General features: G+C 40.1%; 1 protein-coding gene across 1 annotated transcript in view; it reads right to left on the bottom strand.

Annotated features, from left to right (window-relative positions):
• Positions 1 to 661: 661 nt before the first annotated feature.
• vrk3 (VRK serine/threonine kinase 3) overlaps positions 662 to 15010 on the bottom strand; it is a 54307-nt gene continuing 39958 nt past the window's right edge. The window contains exons 11-17 of the mRNA XM_080844080.1: positions 8452 to 8533; positions 8225 to 8327; positions 7995 to 8087; positions 6315 to 6447; positions 6076 to 6196; positions 2346 to 2404; positions 662 to 1228 (exon numbers count right to left, since the gene is read on the bottom strand). Of these exons, the coding sequence (XP_080700206.1) occupies positions 1083 to 1228; positions 2346 to 2404; positions 6076 to 6196; positions 6315 to 6447; positions 7995 to 8087; positions 8225 to 8327; positions 8452 to 8533 (737 nt within the window). The 3' untranslated portion in view covers positions 662 to 1082. The remainder of the gene's footprint in view (positions 1229 to 2345; positions 2405 to 6075; positions 6197 to 6314; positions 6448 to 7994; positions 8088 to 8224; positions 8328 to 8451; positions 8534 to 15010) is intronic.

Below are 15010 nucleotides of genomic sequence, written 5' to 3'. Positions count from 1 at the left end.
AAGAAGAGTGAAAGAAGGAAAGAAGAAAGGAGAGTGAAGAAAGGAAAGAAAAGTGAAAGAAGGAAAGAAGAGTGGAAGAAGGAAAGAAGAGTGAAAGAGAAAAAGAGAGTGAAAATATTGAAAAAAGGAGATAAAAATTGAGTGAAGAAGAGAGATTGAGTGTGAGAGAAAGTAGACTGAGAGGGATAGAGAGAAAGATGGAGAGATGGAGAGAAAAAAAGTAGAGAATGGAAGGTGTCTTAATGTTCCTAGTTACAGTTAAATTGAGAGGGACAGAGAAGAGGTTGCTGTCAGTGAAGCACAGGTGCAAGCCAGTTTAAAGACCCTATTATGATGTCATAATGGCCCAATGTAAGTCAATGGGAAAATTTCGATTCGTTTTTATTTAATATCTTAAAAAGTATAAAGTTTAGAAAAGTGAAAAATACATAGCATAAGTGACCTTTACAAGACCTACGCGACAAAGTTTGAATGAAGTTTCTACGTTAAGCGGTTCGGGCTGAATTAATCGCAGAAAAAGGTAAGAAGAATAAGAAGAAAATGCCTAGGAATAACAATACAGGGCATTTCATGCACTGTAATTATCAGTTCCAATAATCTGCTGGACTAGTAACTGTTAACTTTCTCAATACTTAAAACTGACAAAAATCAGTAAAACATGTAATGTCAACAGTTCTTTATGAAAAAACAAAGATATCATGTCTGGAAAATAGCACATATATTAGTGAATCAACATACTGTAATACCACCTCCTTAAAACAAAAATAAAAGCAACCTAAGGTTAAAAAACTGCATTGAGTTTTCCGTCAATAAGAGAGCATTATACGTAAACATTAAAACCATCCCATTATTGCCTCAACACACTTCCTTTCTCTGTGAATACAAGACCATGTCTGTGTCAAAATAAAATAATGTAACATTTCTAGTGTCTTTAAACCCACCACCAGTCATGTGTCTTTAAACCCACCACACACCCATCCAGCAAACAATTATGCAAATTAATTTGAAACTTTAAAACTGTGAGAGCAAACCTAAAATAGTCTGTATATCTTAAAATTATATTATGCATCACATGTACACAATCAGGCAATATGGAGGTCCAAAGGTTCCTCTAAAGCTACTCCTATTTGCTGCAATCCATTTTTAAGTCCAGCCTTTAGTTGAGTGTAGTCCGGTGTCTCCGAGTACTCAAGGTCCATCACCTGTGACAGGTACTCTTGTAATGCCCCTATACAAACACAAAACATACAAGCAGTGAGGAACAGAAACCTTCAAAAGAGTCATCAGATTAAACCAATATTAGCATATTACCATTTACACTCATTTACATTCTCATTCATGAAACCTTAGTAGATTTATGAGGAGTTTGTCACATGGCTGTGGATTTGTCATTGCTGTTTAAAAGATCTGGATTGATTGTGACCTATATGCTTATCCTGGCACTTTTAACATTTGTTGTTAGAATGCCAAAGGGAAACGGGGGTATAGTTTCCATCTCACACTTATTCTACCAAATACTCTGCGTTAACATATGTTCCCTAAACTAAAGTGTCACAGAATAAACTGTCTAGGAATAGAGTCCAGTGCATGCTTTGCAAGAACTGCAAGACCTACAAATATGACATTTTAGTAAAGGGTGGATATCTGACCGGGACCCGACGGTTCAGGATGGGTTCGGACAATACAAATTGAAATGCTGTTCGCTTACGTAGATTGAACATATAATAGCTAGGCAGAAAACATTTGGCTTGAACTGCTAGTTGGGATGGGCTAGCCTACTTGACATGGTGCTTCAAGTTGTTTTGGTGAAAATAGTAACATCCTAACTCAAATCTGCATGCACCATGTCAGCCAACCATAACTAAACATAACTCATCACAACTAAACAAAAATACAATTCCCATACACCTGGCCAGGCAGCCTCTCTCCCTCCCCCTCTCTTTCTATATCCTATTGTCAATGCTTATACTGACACTGAACTCGCTTATACCTTTCCTGCATCGCAAATACTGATTGCTGTGGAAACATAGTTTCTCATCACCATATCCATCAGGTACATTTACATAAATTGGCAGCTGAACTCTACCCACTCACTTTGTCTCTTTCTTCCCCACCTAGTCCAGACTATCTTCTCTGTGGGATGCTGCTGTAGTCTCTCCACCTGATCTACTGTAGAAGCCCTCTGCCTACACTTACCCACCCCCACCATACTGTCATACACCCTTTCTACCCCTCTCTGGGCTGGCATTTTCATTTAATGTAAACTATTGCCACCATCCACATTGGTTTCTGCACCTACTCTACTTACCCTCTTGTTATTGTGTACATTTACTACATCTACCCACCTGGCACCTTTTCTTTTCCAAAACAGTGCATCAGAAGAGAAGAGAGATCTTTCAAGCACCTACACACACACACACACACACACACAGAAAGAGTCATGTTAGTGTATCTCCAAGGGTGAGTGTGCATGTCACTCGACTAAAACACTACTCTGAACACAAAGGGTGTGGACCAAACATACTTCCTGTTGCTATGCATCAAACATACAGTCTTTCATTCTGGTGACGGTTGTTCATTTTTGACACCAACCAAGCCAATCAAATGTACAACCCTCCCTTCCGTGCTCCTGAAGCAAGTGTGTTGGATTACAAACACAAACTGAATCTTTAAATATGGCGTTCAGCGTTGAGTCTAGAGCTAAACTGCAGTCACAGGTGCTAGTAAATCAGGGATTCTAATGTGATTTTGAATCGCATCTCAACCTCATATTTAAGGAGAGGAATTTTGTTTGGTAAAGGCAATGTGTCAGGGATGCAAACACATGTATGGAAGAGAGAGAGGTAATTGAAGTTGCCCTGCGGCAAATATCCATATAACTACATTGCCACCGACCCCCTGACATCCCCGGCCCACCCCTATAGGCATATAGAGTCAAATGAAATTCTGAAATATCAACATACACCAACACTAATTTGGAATATTCATTTTCATTTTTTATTCCGAAATATAAACTCTTATTGAAATATCTGGCACTTCTTCTTGCTTTACTCCTTCTTCCTCGTCTTCCTGGCCATCTCCTGCAATTCATTGCCTTCCGTCTGGCTGCATTTATTTTCTTAACATGTTTGAGACATGTCTGCCTCTCTTTGGCCAGTAGTCTTGGCCTTCTCGACACTTTCACATGTAGCACAGCAGCCCTACTCCGCCTGCCTCTTCTGCTTTGCCTCTGTCCTCTTCTCTCTGTCAGTCTTGTCCCTTCTCCCTGCAGCCCTAATGTTCTGGCCCCATGTTGATGTCATCTCTTTTTAACATGCCAATGCCCGTCTTGCCCCTAGACCTCAGCACATATTTCACAGTCTGCACTGCATCGAAGGTGGAGATCTTCATGCTTGATCTTTTAGTGTCAATCACATCTCCCATGAGACTAAAGGAGGACTCTACCAGTGGCCCATGAAAGATGGAGAGCTGGATATTTCCCCAAACTCATGACATGGGCCCACCACTTCACTTCGCTAAGCCCCTATATAAAACCTATTCTTTTTCCTATGACCTAGCAAAACTAGGGGGGTCCGGGGGCATGCTCCCCCATGAGACATTTTTGAAAACATCCTTTTGAAATATGTCCTCTAGTGGGTTTTAGGAAGATAAATTAACAAATTTAGATTTAAAATATGGCACAACAATAAACATTTTGAAGACATCTGCTGAGATAGGTGCTAATTATACTGTAGCATGGTAGGGATTTACAGCTCAAGTGAGTAGGTTAACATTGTAGCCAAAAATTACTGATTTCGTGGGAGCTTTTCCAAAAAAGTTGCTGTGTTTCTAAAGAGTTTGTTGCAATGAAATTGCGGGAGCAAGTGAAAAGTTGTGATAAGAGTTGCGAATTTCCCTCTTTGAGTTATTTTGAGTTATTAGTAATCGAACATTCATTAAAGAACAATACAATTGAGAAATGGTCCTCTAAATCAGTGGTCCCCAACCACTGGGCCGCGGCCCGGTACCGGTCCATGAGGCATTTGTTACCGGGCCGCACAGAAAGAATACATTATTTATATAGTTTCCGCTGTATTAATTATTAGCGTCTGAAAGGTGTTATATTTTGAAAAACTACCGGATTTTCCTGGACGCAACATTCGCCTGTGCCTCTTGTCACGTCAAGACGCTTGTCTCGTTCACGTGATACGTCACTCCAAAAATAAGCCCGCAAACTAGCGAAAATGAGTAAAAAACAAACGTCTTTGGAGAGCTTCTTTGTAAATAGGAAAAGGCCAACTGAGGAGCCAGAACAGGAGCCTACGACCTCCAAGAAAGAAAGCTTCTTTTAACAGACAATACCAGGAGTCATACTTAAAATACAGGTTTATCGCAACAGGTGATTCTCAAGCACCAAGTCCGCTCCGTATAATATGTGGCGGCAAGCTAGCAAACGCCGTTAAAACTGCTTCAGCACATGGAGACCAAGCACTGATTCATCGTTATGGTGAGTTGTATTTTTCATGCACTTAACATTCGATTTCATGCAGGCGGTGTTATTTTATTTTTGCTCTATTTATCTGCCACACCTTGAAGCCGGTCCGTGAAAAATATTGCGTGCATTAAACCGGTCCGTGGTGCAAAAAAGGTTGGGGTCCCCTGCTCTAAATAACTTCACCAACATGCCAAACAAAAGATTACCGGGACACAAAAATGTAGCAAAATAGGCTTTTCTGCCCTCTGCTTATTCAGGTCAGCATATGTATATTGCTTGTATTGTTGTAATGGAAACGAACACAGTTTAGTATTGGACTTTTACTTTGACATCATTCAAATGTTCGTCTCGTGGAAATGGCAACAGCTGTTATCTAGAAACATAGTTATGCTATGTCATGTTAAACACGTAGTGAGAACAGTACATAGGCTTTACATATCCAACAACGAAGTGCACCTGTTGGTATTCCAAAAGGACCACCAGTAAGACTGAATAAAACGTTAGGAATATCTCAGCCTTTACATATAACGGGAAAAAACAGCCAGTGTCACTGTGTGATCTGACGTCCTGCCTGCCTTTCTGCCGTTCTCATTCTATGCTGCTTATCAATCGGTTTTGCTATCCTTCTTGTTTTATTTTATCTGTGTAGGTGTTAATGTTGTTCAATTTCTTATATTAATTTTAGGTCGTCCAATTTCAAGTAACCCTTTCTTCAACACTATCTGCTTCCTTATCTTCAAACAGAAGGTAACGTTAAATCTCCATTACAACAGCTTTCGTGGGTTTGGGAAATAGTCGCTGCTGATTTGCTTATTTCTTATTTACATGTTTGGTGGAGGCTGAAGGGACCGGTTATTTATTATTCATAGTTTATAATGGTATGCCATAGTCAATAATTCCACCTTATTTATACCTAGTATAAGTATATTACTTTTATTGGCATTTCTTGGTGAGGGCTCTTTGTTCATACCTGGGGATGGAGGTGAGAACTCCCTTCCCCCCAGGTTGAGACAAAGGTGTCTGCAGCCATGGCCTATTTTGAATCAATGGTAACACCCCTTAAACATTATGTATATAAGAGCCTTTCTCACTAGAGATAGGTAGATAAGCTAAGGTGAAGCGCTGTGAGTGAGTGTGTGACTTCAAGCCTCTATCTCACGATGGTAACCACCATCGTTCAAGAATAAACCTGAAACATGACTGACAAAATCCATGACTGTGTTTTCCAATATATAGTAGAAAACTAATTTCTATCAAGGCACTCTAGAATTACTGTTGATGAAATTATAATCACACCCCCCCCCCCCCCTTACAAAAAAAACCTCTTCGGATCTGCACGATTCACACAAGTCACCCAAACAGACGTGAAAAAAGCACGCTGTTTGCATACTTGAATGTGTACAGTCGATTAGGCCTCAATGTAAAACCACTGTAAAACCATCACATTCATCATTAGTCACATTATTCAGCATCTCTCTGCTTATTTCAGACCTTGTTGCCAGGATTCAACTGATTTTCACTTGCAAATATTACAACCTTTGCTATGGGGTTGTGTGTTGAGTCATTGACATGACTAGGTATGTGTTTGTAGTCTTCACTACCTCCGTTTCTCTGCCGCAATAGCGTTGGGTTTGTGAGTTGTGGAGCTCCATGGAAGCACTCCAGTCATCCAGTGGATCAGACAGTAACCAAGTGTCTGCAGATCACTCCGCCGAGATGGAGCTATCATGCACACACAAATACATTCATATCAGTTCTAAACATAAAGAGAGGAACTAAGACTGGATCCACTGCACTTCAGGGTTCACCGAGAGGAACTAAGAGTGGCGGGACAACTCACCTGCACCGAGGTGAACATCCAGACTGATGAAGTCATGGTGGCCAAGGTGTGGTGCCCTGCTCCCCTCCCGGTATTCAACATGCTTACCACTGGGGCAAAACCGGAATGCTCGACCAAAGCCAGACAAAATCACCTGCACAGATACAATCATATTCACTTTATGTTATTGTCTTTATAATACTGAATCCATTCAAAATTGCTTCTTAAAATCCATACTCTGTTCAACACAGTCAATCCCAAATGGATTTAATATACATGTGTAACTGCATGAATGATGATTTTCTGAACCACAAATGATACAGACAAGCAATGGTGGCATGGGGGAAAAACCTTTAAGCACCGGAGTTTCATGGAATCATGTATATACCACGTACATATGTCACATGTGTGCAACTATGTTACATCCTCTGATGCGTGTATGAATCCATCTGCTTGCTCCTGATTCTCTCTTCTCCTTCTCTCTTTTCTTCCCTTCTGCCCCCATGTCCTTTTCTATCTCCATCTCTCTACCTGGCTGCCCCCAAGCAGATGGGCCCCCCCATTGAGCTGAGGTTCTGCTCAAAGTTTCTTTCTGTTAAAAGGGAGTTTTTCTTGCCCCAGCTGCCTTAGTGCTTGCTCTAGGGCAGTGGTTCTTAACCTGGGTTCGATCGAACCCCAGGGGTTCGTTGAGCCACTCTCAGGGGTTTGGCAGGGGTCAAGACACACGCAGTATAGCCCGGTTCACACTAGCAATGTCGGGCCGTTTTTATACATACCTACGTTTTGAAGAAATCATATTTTATTTTTCAAATTACGAAGGGTTCGGCGAATGCACTGATGAAGCTTGCAGGGTTCAGTACCTCCAAAAAGGTTAAGAACCACTGCTCTAGGGGGTTAAGGCTCTGGGATCTATAAGCACCTGGAGACAATCTCAACTGTTACTGGCGTTAAAGAAATAAATAAAAATGCACTGTATTGAATAACGCAACCTGATCAGGTATTCAATTCAAATGCTTGAATGTGGACCGAAAATTAAGTTCAATGCTCAGTGTATCATATCACAACTAAATAAGATGTGTTGCAAAACGTTTCACCTGAACCTACCCGGTAAAACCTTGGTATGAAAGGGGTGTAAGGGTGTAAATACCGGGGATAGGGAACGGTGTTGTTCAAGGCTGTGTCTGTTTGCATTCATGCACCCTCAGGAGAGTGGGAGAGGTGAAACATGAGATTCATTTAAGGGGGTGCCACTGAATGTATGTCTTCTCAGCCTCAGCGTTGGTTCACAAGTGCACTTTTGCCTTGTGACTGGTTATGAAAAGATGACATTTTTAAAATGCTATTGTGAAATGGTTATATATTGTTTGTTGGATTGACAACAGTCCAGCAGAAACCACCATAGCGGCAAAAGCACTGCAACATAAAACTTTTAAGAACTCGGGCAGGTTTAATACTCTACCAGTAATGTGTTTAATACTCGACCAGTAATGTGTTTAATAATCGACCAGTAATGTGTTAAATACTCGACCAGTAATGTGTTTAATAATCGACCAGTAATGTGTTTAATACTCGACCAGTAATGTGTTTAATACTCAACCAGTAATGTGTTAAATACACGACCAGTAATGGCCCAACACATTTAGGGCCCAGTGTGTTTGATGTGGCCTAACACAATTAGGGCCCAGTGTGTCTGGCTCTTACCTTAGGGTGGCTGCCTGAGCTCACATTGATGTTCTCAGCATGTAGGTCAGCATGTGTGTACTCATTCTCATGGACAAACTCTAATACATCCAGCTGAAACAAACACAAACACAGGAGCATGGGATCTAAGGCTCAGAAGAGTAATGCCTTTACATTATAAGATCAGAAAAGACTACGTATCACATTCACTGCATCATATCATCATATCACCAACCATCCATCATACTCACTATTCGACAGGCAAGCTGGAGGACTACTTTTTGTGACTGAGGTTTGGTCCCACCCTGTAGTATGGAGTTAAGACTCTGGCCCATGTCTTGAAACACCAAAAACCTACAAACGTAGGACAACACAGACAAAAGAATGCATGTAGAAACCTATCCACCAACGCAATCTGAATTTGAACATTTGCTATGTAAACAATCCAGTTGTTAATGGATGAGGAAACACAGCTGACCTGTAGGTCTCGTGGAGTCCAAACCCCAAACAGATGGGCATGCCTAGGTAGTCCAGCTTCATGCGTTTCACCCATTTCTCCACTAGGGGGCCCAATGCACACAGAGATCAATGCCAGAGCCAAGTCATTCAGTTTGATTACTTCTACACAAATGTCTTTATTAATGCCACCAATTGTGATGACTAAGCACATTTGAATATATATATATAGTCGTGGCCAAAAGTTTTGAGAATGACACAAATTTACATTTTCACAAAGTTTGCTGCTTCAGTGTCATTAGATATTTTTGTCAGATGTTACTAGTGCTGTAGCGATGCGTCAATGATGTTGACGCGTCGATTGTTTTTACGTCGACGCTTCGCCACATACGCGTGGGTGACCCAAACAGAAACAAACATTGCGCAATTAGAATGGAGATAGAAAAGCCAACCACCTCACAACAGGATGCCCATAAAAGCCTTGCAAAAAGCCCCATTAAAAGAAAAAGTAAAAAAAAACTACCTCGCCCTAAATCATCGAAGGTATGGGAATACTTCAAATTCAGTCCCAAACGTAAAGGTGTCGTTATTTGCAGTCTTTGCCAAATGGAGTTGGCATACCACACCAGCACAACAGCGATGTGGGAGCATCTAGAGCGGAGGCACCCCTTTGTCTGTCGTGAAGGGGACAATAAGTATTTTCTAACGTTGGTTACATTCATTTAACGTTTGTTCAGTGTGTTGTGTAGCTTGAGCTGTGCACACTTCGGTGGTGCTAGCTAACTATCATCTTAGCTCTCCGTGCAGTTTGTTCGTGCTTGGTTGCTAGTTGTCAGTGATGGGCAGTAGCGTCACTACTTGTAGCGTCGCTACTAGCTTAACTACATTTGTCAGTAGCTTGGCAGTAACGTCGCTATTTACAAAACCAAGTAACATTTCAGTAGCTAAGCTCTTATATTGATCAAGTAGCGCAGTAGCGTCCTCGAAAGCTAATTTATCCTGGACCTTTCTGATGTTCATTCATAACAGGCTTCCCTGCAGCCATTAAACACAAAAATTAAGCAGTACGTCACTTTAGTCGAGACGAGTGAAAATAGATAGATAGATATCGTCATTTTAAGTACACCAGACGCTGCTCATACATTTAAAATGAATTCTCCCCTAATTTTAAATGGGTCGTTTGCATGCAGATTCTAGACAACCGGATAACTAGAATGCTGTTAATATTTAGATACAGCTGAAGATGATGAAAGTTAAAAAGTGAAAAGTTTGTGCTGTCTGCTCAGGGAGTCGAATTGCGAAAATGCACGAAATAGACGAAAGATTAAGGTAGGCGAGGTCTTCTGCATTCATTTGTTTTCATCTGCGTTTGAATACCTGACTCAACAGCCATACCTTCAAAAGTACGTCTCTTTATACGAGACGAGTGAAACTAAATATGTTTTCAGATGCCTTCTTTGTAATCCAAAGAAAAAGTTCCTGTCAACGTCAATGACACCCAACACAAACATACGAACACGCGTTTAGGTGATTGAATTTCATCCATTCAACCGTTTTTATCTGACTGACAGTTGTGTTGATCACTAAAATTGCATTGACTTGGTATGCAGTTTGTTTAACTGAAAGAAGCTTCTAATGTATACTTTTGACAGGTTTATGTAACTTAGCTTGCTACTTTTTTATGAGTGGTAGCTTCTGTGTAGTGAAGCTGAATTTATTGTAGAGTAGCTGATAGCTTAGCTCACTACAAATATCAAGTAGCTTGCCCATCACTGCTAGTAGTTAACGTTAGCTAACTACAGCTGTGTCAGTTTAGTTAACGTTAGTTAGCATCTAACTTACGGCTGCAGAACACAGCAACCAAGCACGAACAAACGGCACAGAGCAACACGTTCTCAGGTGGTAATTTACGAGTCAAACACATAACATTAGACTAACGTTGGCCAGCTTATAGTATGTATCATGATTCACTACGTTAGATCGCCAATGTCAACTAGGTTTCATGTTGGGACTGTTATGTTAAAAAAAACTCAGGAATGTCTGTACTGTTTTTGTTTTTGCACTGCATTTGATCGTTTTGTACAGGAGATATTTTAGTTGGTCACACAGGCTGGCCTTTCATTTTGTATACTTTTATTTATTTTATTTTGCTGTGCAAAACGGTGCTCAATAAAGTATATTATTACGATTTTTTTGGTATTTATTTGAGATATTATGGTTTTAATCAAGCAACAGAAAAATAATCGTTAGACTAATCGTCCAATTAGTCGTTAGATTAGTCGACATATCGTCCAATTAGTCGTTAGATTAGTCGACTAATCGATAAAATAATCGCCAGATTAATCGTTAAGAAAATAATCGTTTACCCCCAGCCCTAGATGTTACTTTGGAAGACTGAAGTATAATTACAAGCATTTAATAAGTGTCAAAGGCTTTTATTGGCAATTACATCTATCTATAAATCCAGGAATCTCTGTGTGTGGGTTTGTGGCAGTGTCAGTCTGTCTAGGGCGTATCTCCCTGACGGTAGTTCCGTTAGTTATGAGATTTCGCATGTAGCTTACGCATGTCATGAACCTGTGCATCCTTGATTTTGAAGATTTTTGAATTTATAGTTTTCGAGATATTTGTATTTTACCGTTTCCCGTAGGAAACAATGGGTTAACGTTTCCCGTAACACCGAAATGACGTCACAAATGACGTCACAAACCGTATTAGCGGTATTAAAACTATCCTGCCTTCACTCAAAGTTCAGAATAGCTTTGGATACGTTATGAGGTCTGCATTCAAATTCTTCTTGGTGAACAGATACAGACTTTTGCTCAGGTAATCTTAAGACAGTGATTGATTTTATCTATTCGTTTATATAAGCTTCTTTATATTAAGTTTCAAAGTAATGTCTAGAGTTGTACAGTCATCTAACAGACAGGGAATAGTAATCCATCAAAATATTCATATTGTTTATTAGTATAGCGTATTTTTACAGTACATTTCTGCACTTATTTGACTTACAACTTGGCAAACTCATTTCATAAGCATGGTTGAAATGTAACTGTGATTACAGCACTTATTCATGGCATATGCAAAACGCATGAATTTTAGCGACGTGAATTATGTCAGTCATAGAACAGTCGTCGTCATAGATGTTACCCCAGCTGATGCGTATGGGCCTGGCATGTAACCAACTCTCATTACCATGTTAAGTAGTATATTGTAGTTTGATGTATTTGTATAAGAGTTAGCTTTCTATTCAACGTTGCCGGTTAGCCTAGACCAGTGACCATAGACATGTACAGTGACCATGTGTTCATGGCATGCATCTATTGACGCAATGAGAGAGGTTTTCCGATGTATATAGTGTCCCGATGTATCTGTTATAATTCGTGTGTACTTTGTTTTCTCATTATTGAAATACTATAAACCTCTGTCTAAAAGGCTGTCATTCCGAAGATACCGTGTGTGATCGCCTTTGCTCTGTGTTCATTAAACCTGTCAGAGTGTATGAATAAACGGCTCGGTGCCAATCAAATCACAACGCAAGAGTGGAGTACTACAACGCTACAAATAGTCCAGGCAAAATAGCGTTTTACGACAGACTAATTGTAATAGAATTTTTTTGAGCATAGATCATTTCTATGAGGTGTCCAGAACAACATACTAAAAGTCCTAAGAAATCCAAGTTGAGGAAATATGTTTAATTCTCATCAATCTGAGATGTGTGCTAATAATGCATGGTAAAAATATGCCTCAAAATTTAAAATTTTTCCTTTACTCCTATCAAAATGAAACTTTACACAATGAAAGTACCCATGAAAAGTAACATTTTTTGTATTACAAGTTTCTTTTTAAATGAATTTGAATATGCACATGAGCTCCACACTTATTGAATATGTCCATAGGCAGAAACACCATTCATATGTATGACAAATACATCGGCCAAATCTTCATCCTATCATCCTACTGCCAATGAGAGATGGCAATGTTGCTTTTAGACTGGCCTCTAACCTGAAAACTGCCTGGCTTGGTAGTACTTGCCAGGGGTATGGTGTTTCTGACTATGCAATCAGGACATATTCAATAAGTGTGACGCTCATGTGCATATTCAAATTCATTTCAAAAGAAACTTGTAATACAAAAAAAGTTACTTTTTATGTATACTTTTACTATGTAAAGTTTTACTGTGGTAGGAGTAAAGGAAAAAATTAAGCCCATTGGGTGTATTTTGGGCATATTCGATTAGTGTATAGCTCATTTGCATATTCAAATTCATTTTCAAAGAAACTTGTAATACAAAAAATGTAAATGTTCATGGGTACTTTCATTGTGTAAAGTTTTATTTTGATAGGAGTAAAGGAAAAAAATATTTTTTTGAGGTGTATTTTTGCCATGCATTATTAGCACACATCTCAGATTGATGAGAATTAAACATATTTCCTCAACTTGGATTTCTTAGGACTTTTAGTATGTTGTTCTGGACACCTCATAGAAATTATCTATGCTGAAAAAAATTCTATTACAATTAATTCCATTTTTGGCTCCAAAATGGGCTATTTTGCCTGGACTAAAATGGTAGATAATATTGATAAGCCTCGGAGGCTTTCAGATTGTTCATTGCTTTCCCATCTGTTGCTATGGAGTCCACGAAATACGCGCAAATAAATATGAAAAGGAAACATGCATCACAATAATAGCCTACTTCAGTGTAACCTGTACCTATGTGGAGTGCAAATATGTCTTGCTATTACACTACCCAACAGCTACACCTACGTCTGCTAACATTACAGAATTCCTACGGGCACTGCACTAGTGAAGTTAATGCAAAAAGTCAATATGTGCAGTTTTGACCCTTCTCTTTCAAGACCTCTGCAATCCGCCCTGGCATGCTGTCAATTAACTTCTGGGCCACATCCTGACTGATGGCGGCCCATTCTTGCATAATCAATGCTTGGAGTTTATCAGAAATAGTTTTTTTTTTTTTGTCCACCCACCTCTTGAGGATTGACCACAAGTTCTCAATGGGATTAAGGTCTGGGGAGTTTCCTGGCCAATGGACCCAAAGTATCAATGTTTTGATTCCGAGCCACTTAGTTATCACTTTTGCCTTATGGCAAGGTGGTCCATCGTGCTGGAAAAGGCATTGTTCATCACCAAACTGTTCCTGGATGGTTGGGAGAAGTGGCTCTCAGAGGATGTTTTGGTCCAGCAAACGCCAGGACCGTCTCCTAAACATGATTCAGCTGCGGGATCGGGTCACCTCCAGCACAGAGCTTGCTCAGGAATGGCAGCAGGCAGGTGTGAGTGCATCTGCGCGCCCAGTGAGGCGAACACTTTTGGAGGATGGCCTGGTGTCAAGAAGGGCAGCAAAGAAGCCATTCTCTCCAAGAAAAACATCAGGGACAGACTAATATTCTGCAAAAGGTACAGGGATTGGACTGCTGAGGACTGGGGTAAAGTCATTTTCTCTGATGAATCCCCTTTCCGATTGTTTGGGGCATCTGCAAATAAGCTTGTCCGGAGAAAACAAGGTGAGTGCTACCATCAGTCCTGTGTCAAGCCAACAGTAAAGCATCCTTAGACCATTCATGTGTGGGATTGCTCCTCAGCCAAGGGAGAGGGCTCGCTCACAATTTTGCCTAAGAACACAGCCATGAATAACGAATGGTACCAAAACATCCTCCGAGAACAACTTCTCCCAACCATCCAGGAACAGTTTGGTGATGAACAATGCCTTTCCCAGCATGATGGAGCACCTTGCCATAAGGCAAAAGTGATAACTAAGTGGCTCGGGGAACAAAACATTGATATTTTGGGTCCATTGGCCAGGAAACTCCCCAGACCTTAATCTCAAGAGGCGGGTGGACAAAAAAAAAAAATAAAAATTCCGACAAACTCCAAGCATTGATTATGCAAGAATGGGCTGCCATCAGTCAGGATGTGGCCCAGAAGTTAATTGACAGCATGCCAGGGCGGATTGCAGAGGTCTTGAAAAAGAATATATTGACTTTTTGCATTAACTTCATGTAATTGCCAATAAAAGCCAGTGACACTTATTAAATGTTTTTATTATATGGCAACGACAGTACGAGCATTCTGATTGGCTAATGGGTAGTCATGCCAGCCGCGTATTGACGTTCTAGCCGGTCTGCGGTCTGTAAGTATTGTTATTGCACACCCCATCAATCTTAAAAATGAGTGATACCATGTACCAAGTACTAAACATTACATCCTTAAAAATTAGCGATATATCAACAGCCATGAGCATGTATTGATAGAATCAGGACTCCTATTATGAAATTATCTGAGAACAGGAAACCAGTTGAATGTCGTGGTAACATGACAGTTGATGACAGTTGAAGAATAAAGACTCAAGAATTCGCGAACATTTTGATATCGGGTAATACTTTATACAGGGTACCCCCAGGATTTTTCATCTCAAATTTAAGACTTTTTAAGACCTTTTCAAGACCACTTCAGATGAAATTTAAGACCAACATCGCACCTTTCCTGATATGCATATGAATAAAATCAAAAAATGTAATCATAAGACAGAACCATTTAAAACAATAACTGTGAGGGGTGGA

Source organism: Sprattus sprattus (genome assembly GCF_963457725.1).
Source record: "Sprattus sprattus genome assembly, chromosome: 8".
NCBI classification, from domain to species: Eukaryota; Metazoa; Chordata; class Actinopteri; order Clupeiformes; family Clupeidae; genus Sprattus; species Sprattus sprattus.
Note: the sequence above shows the minus strand (reverse complement) of the source record. Positions and strands in the feature narration are given on the sequence as shown.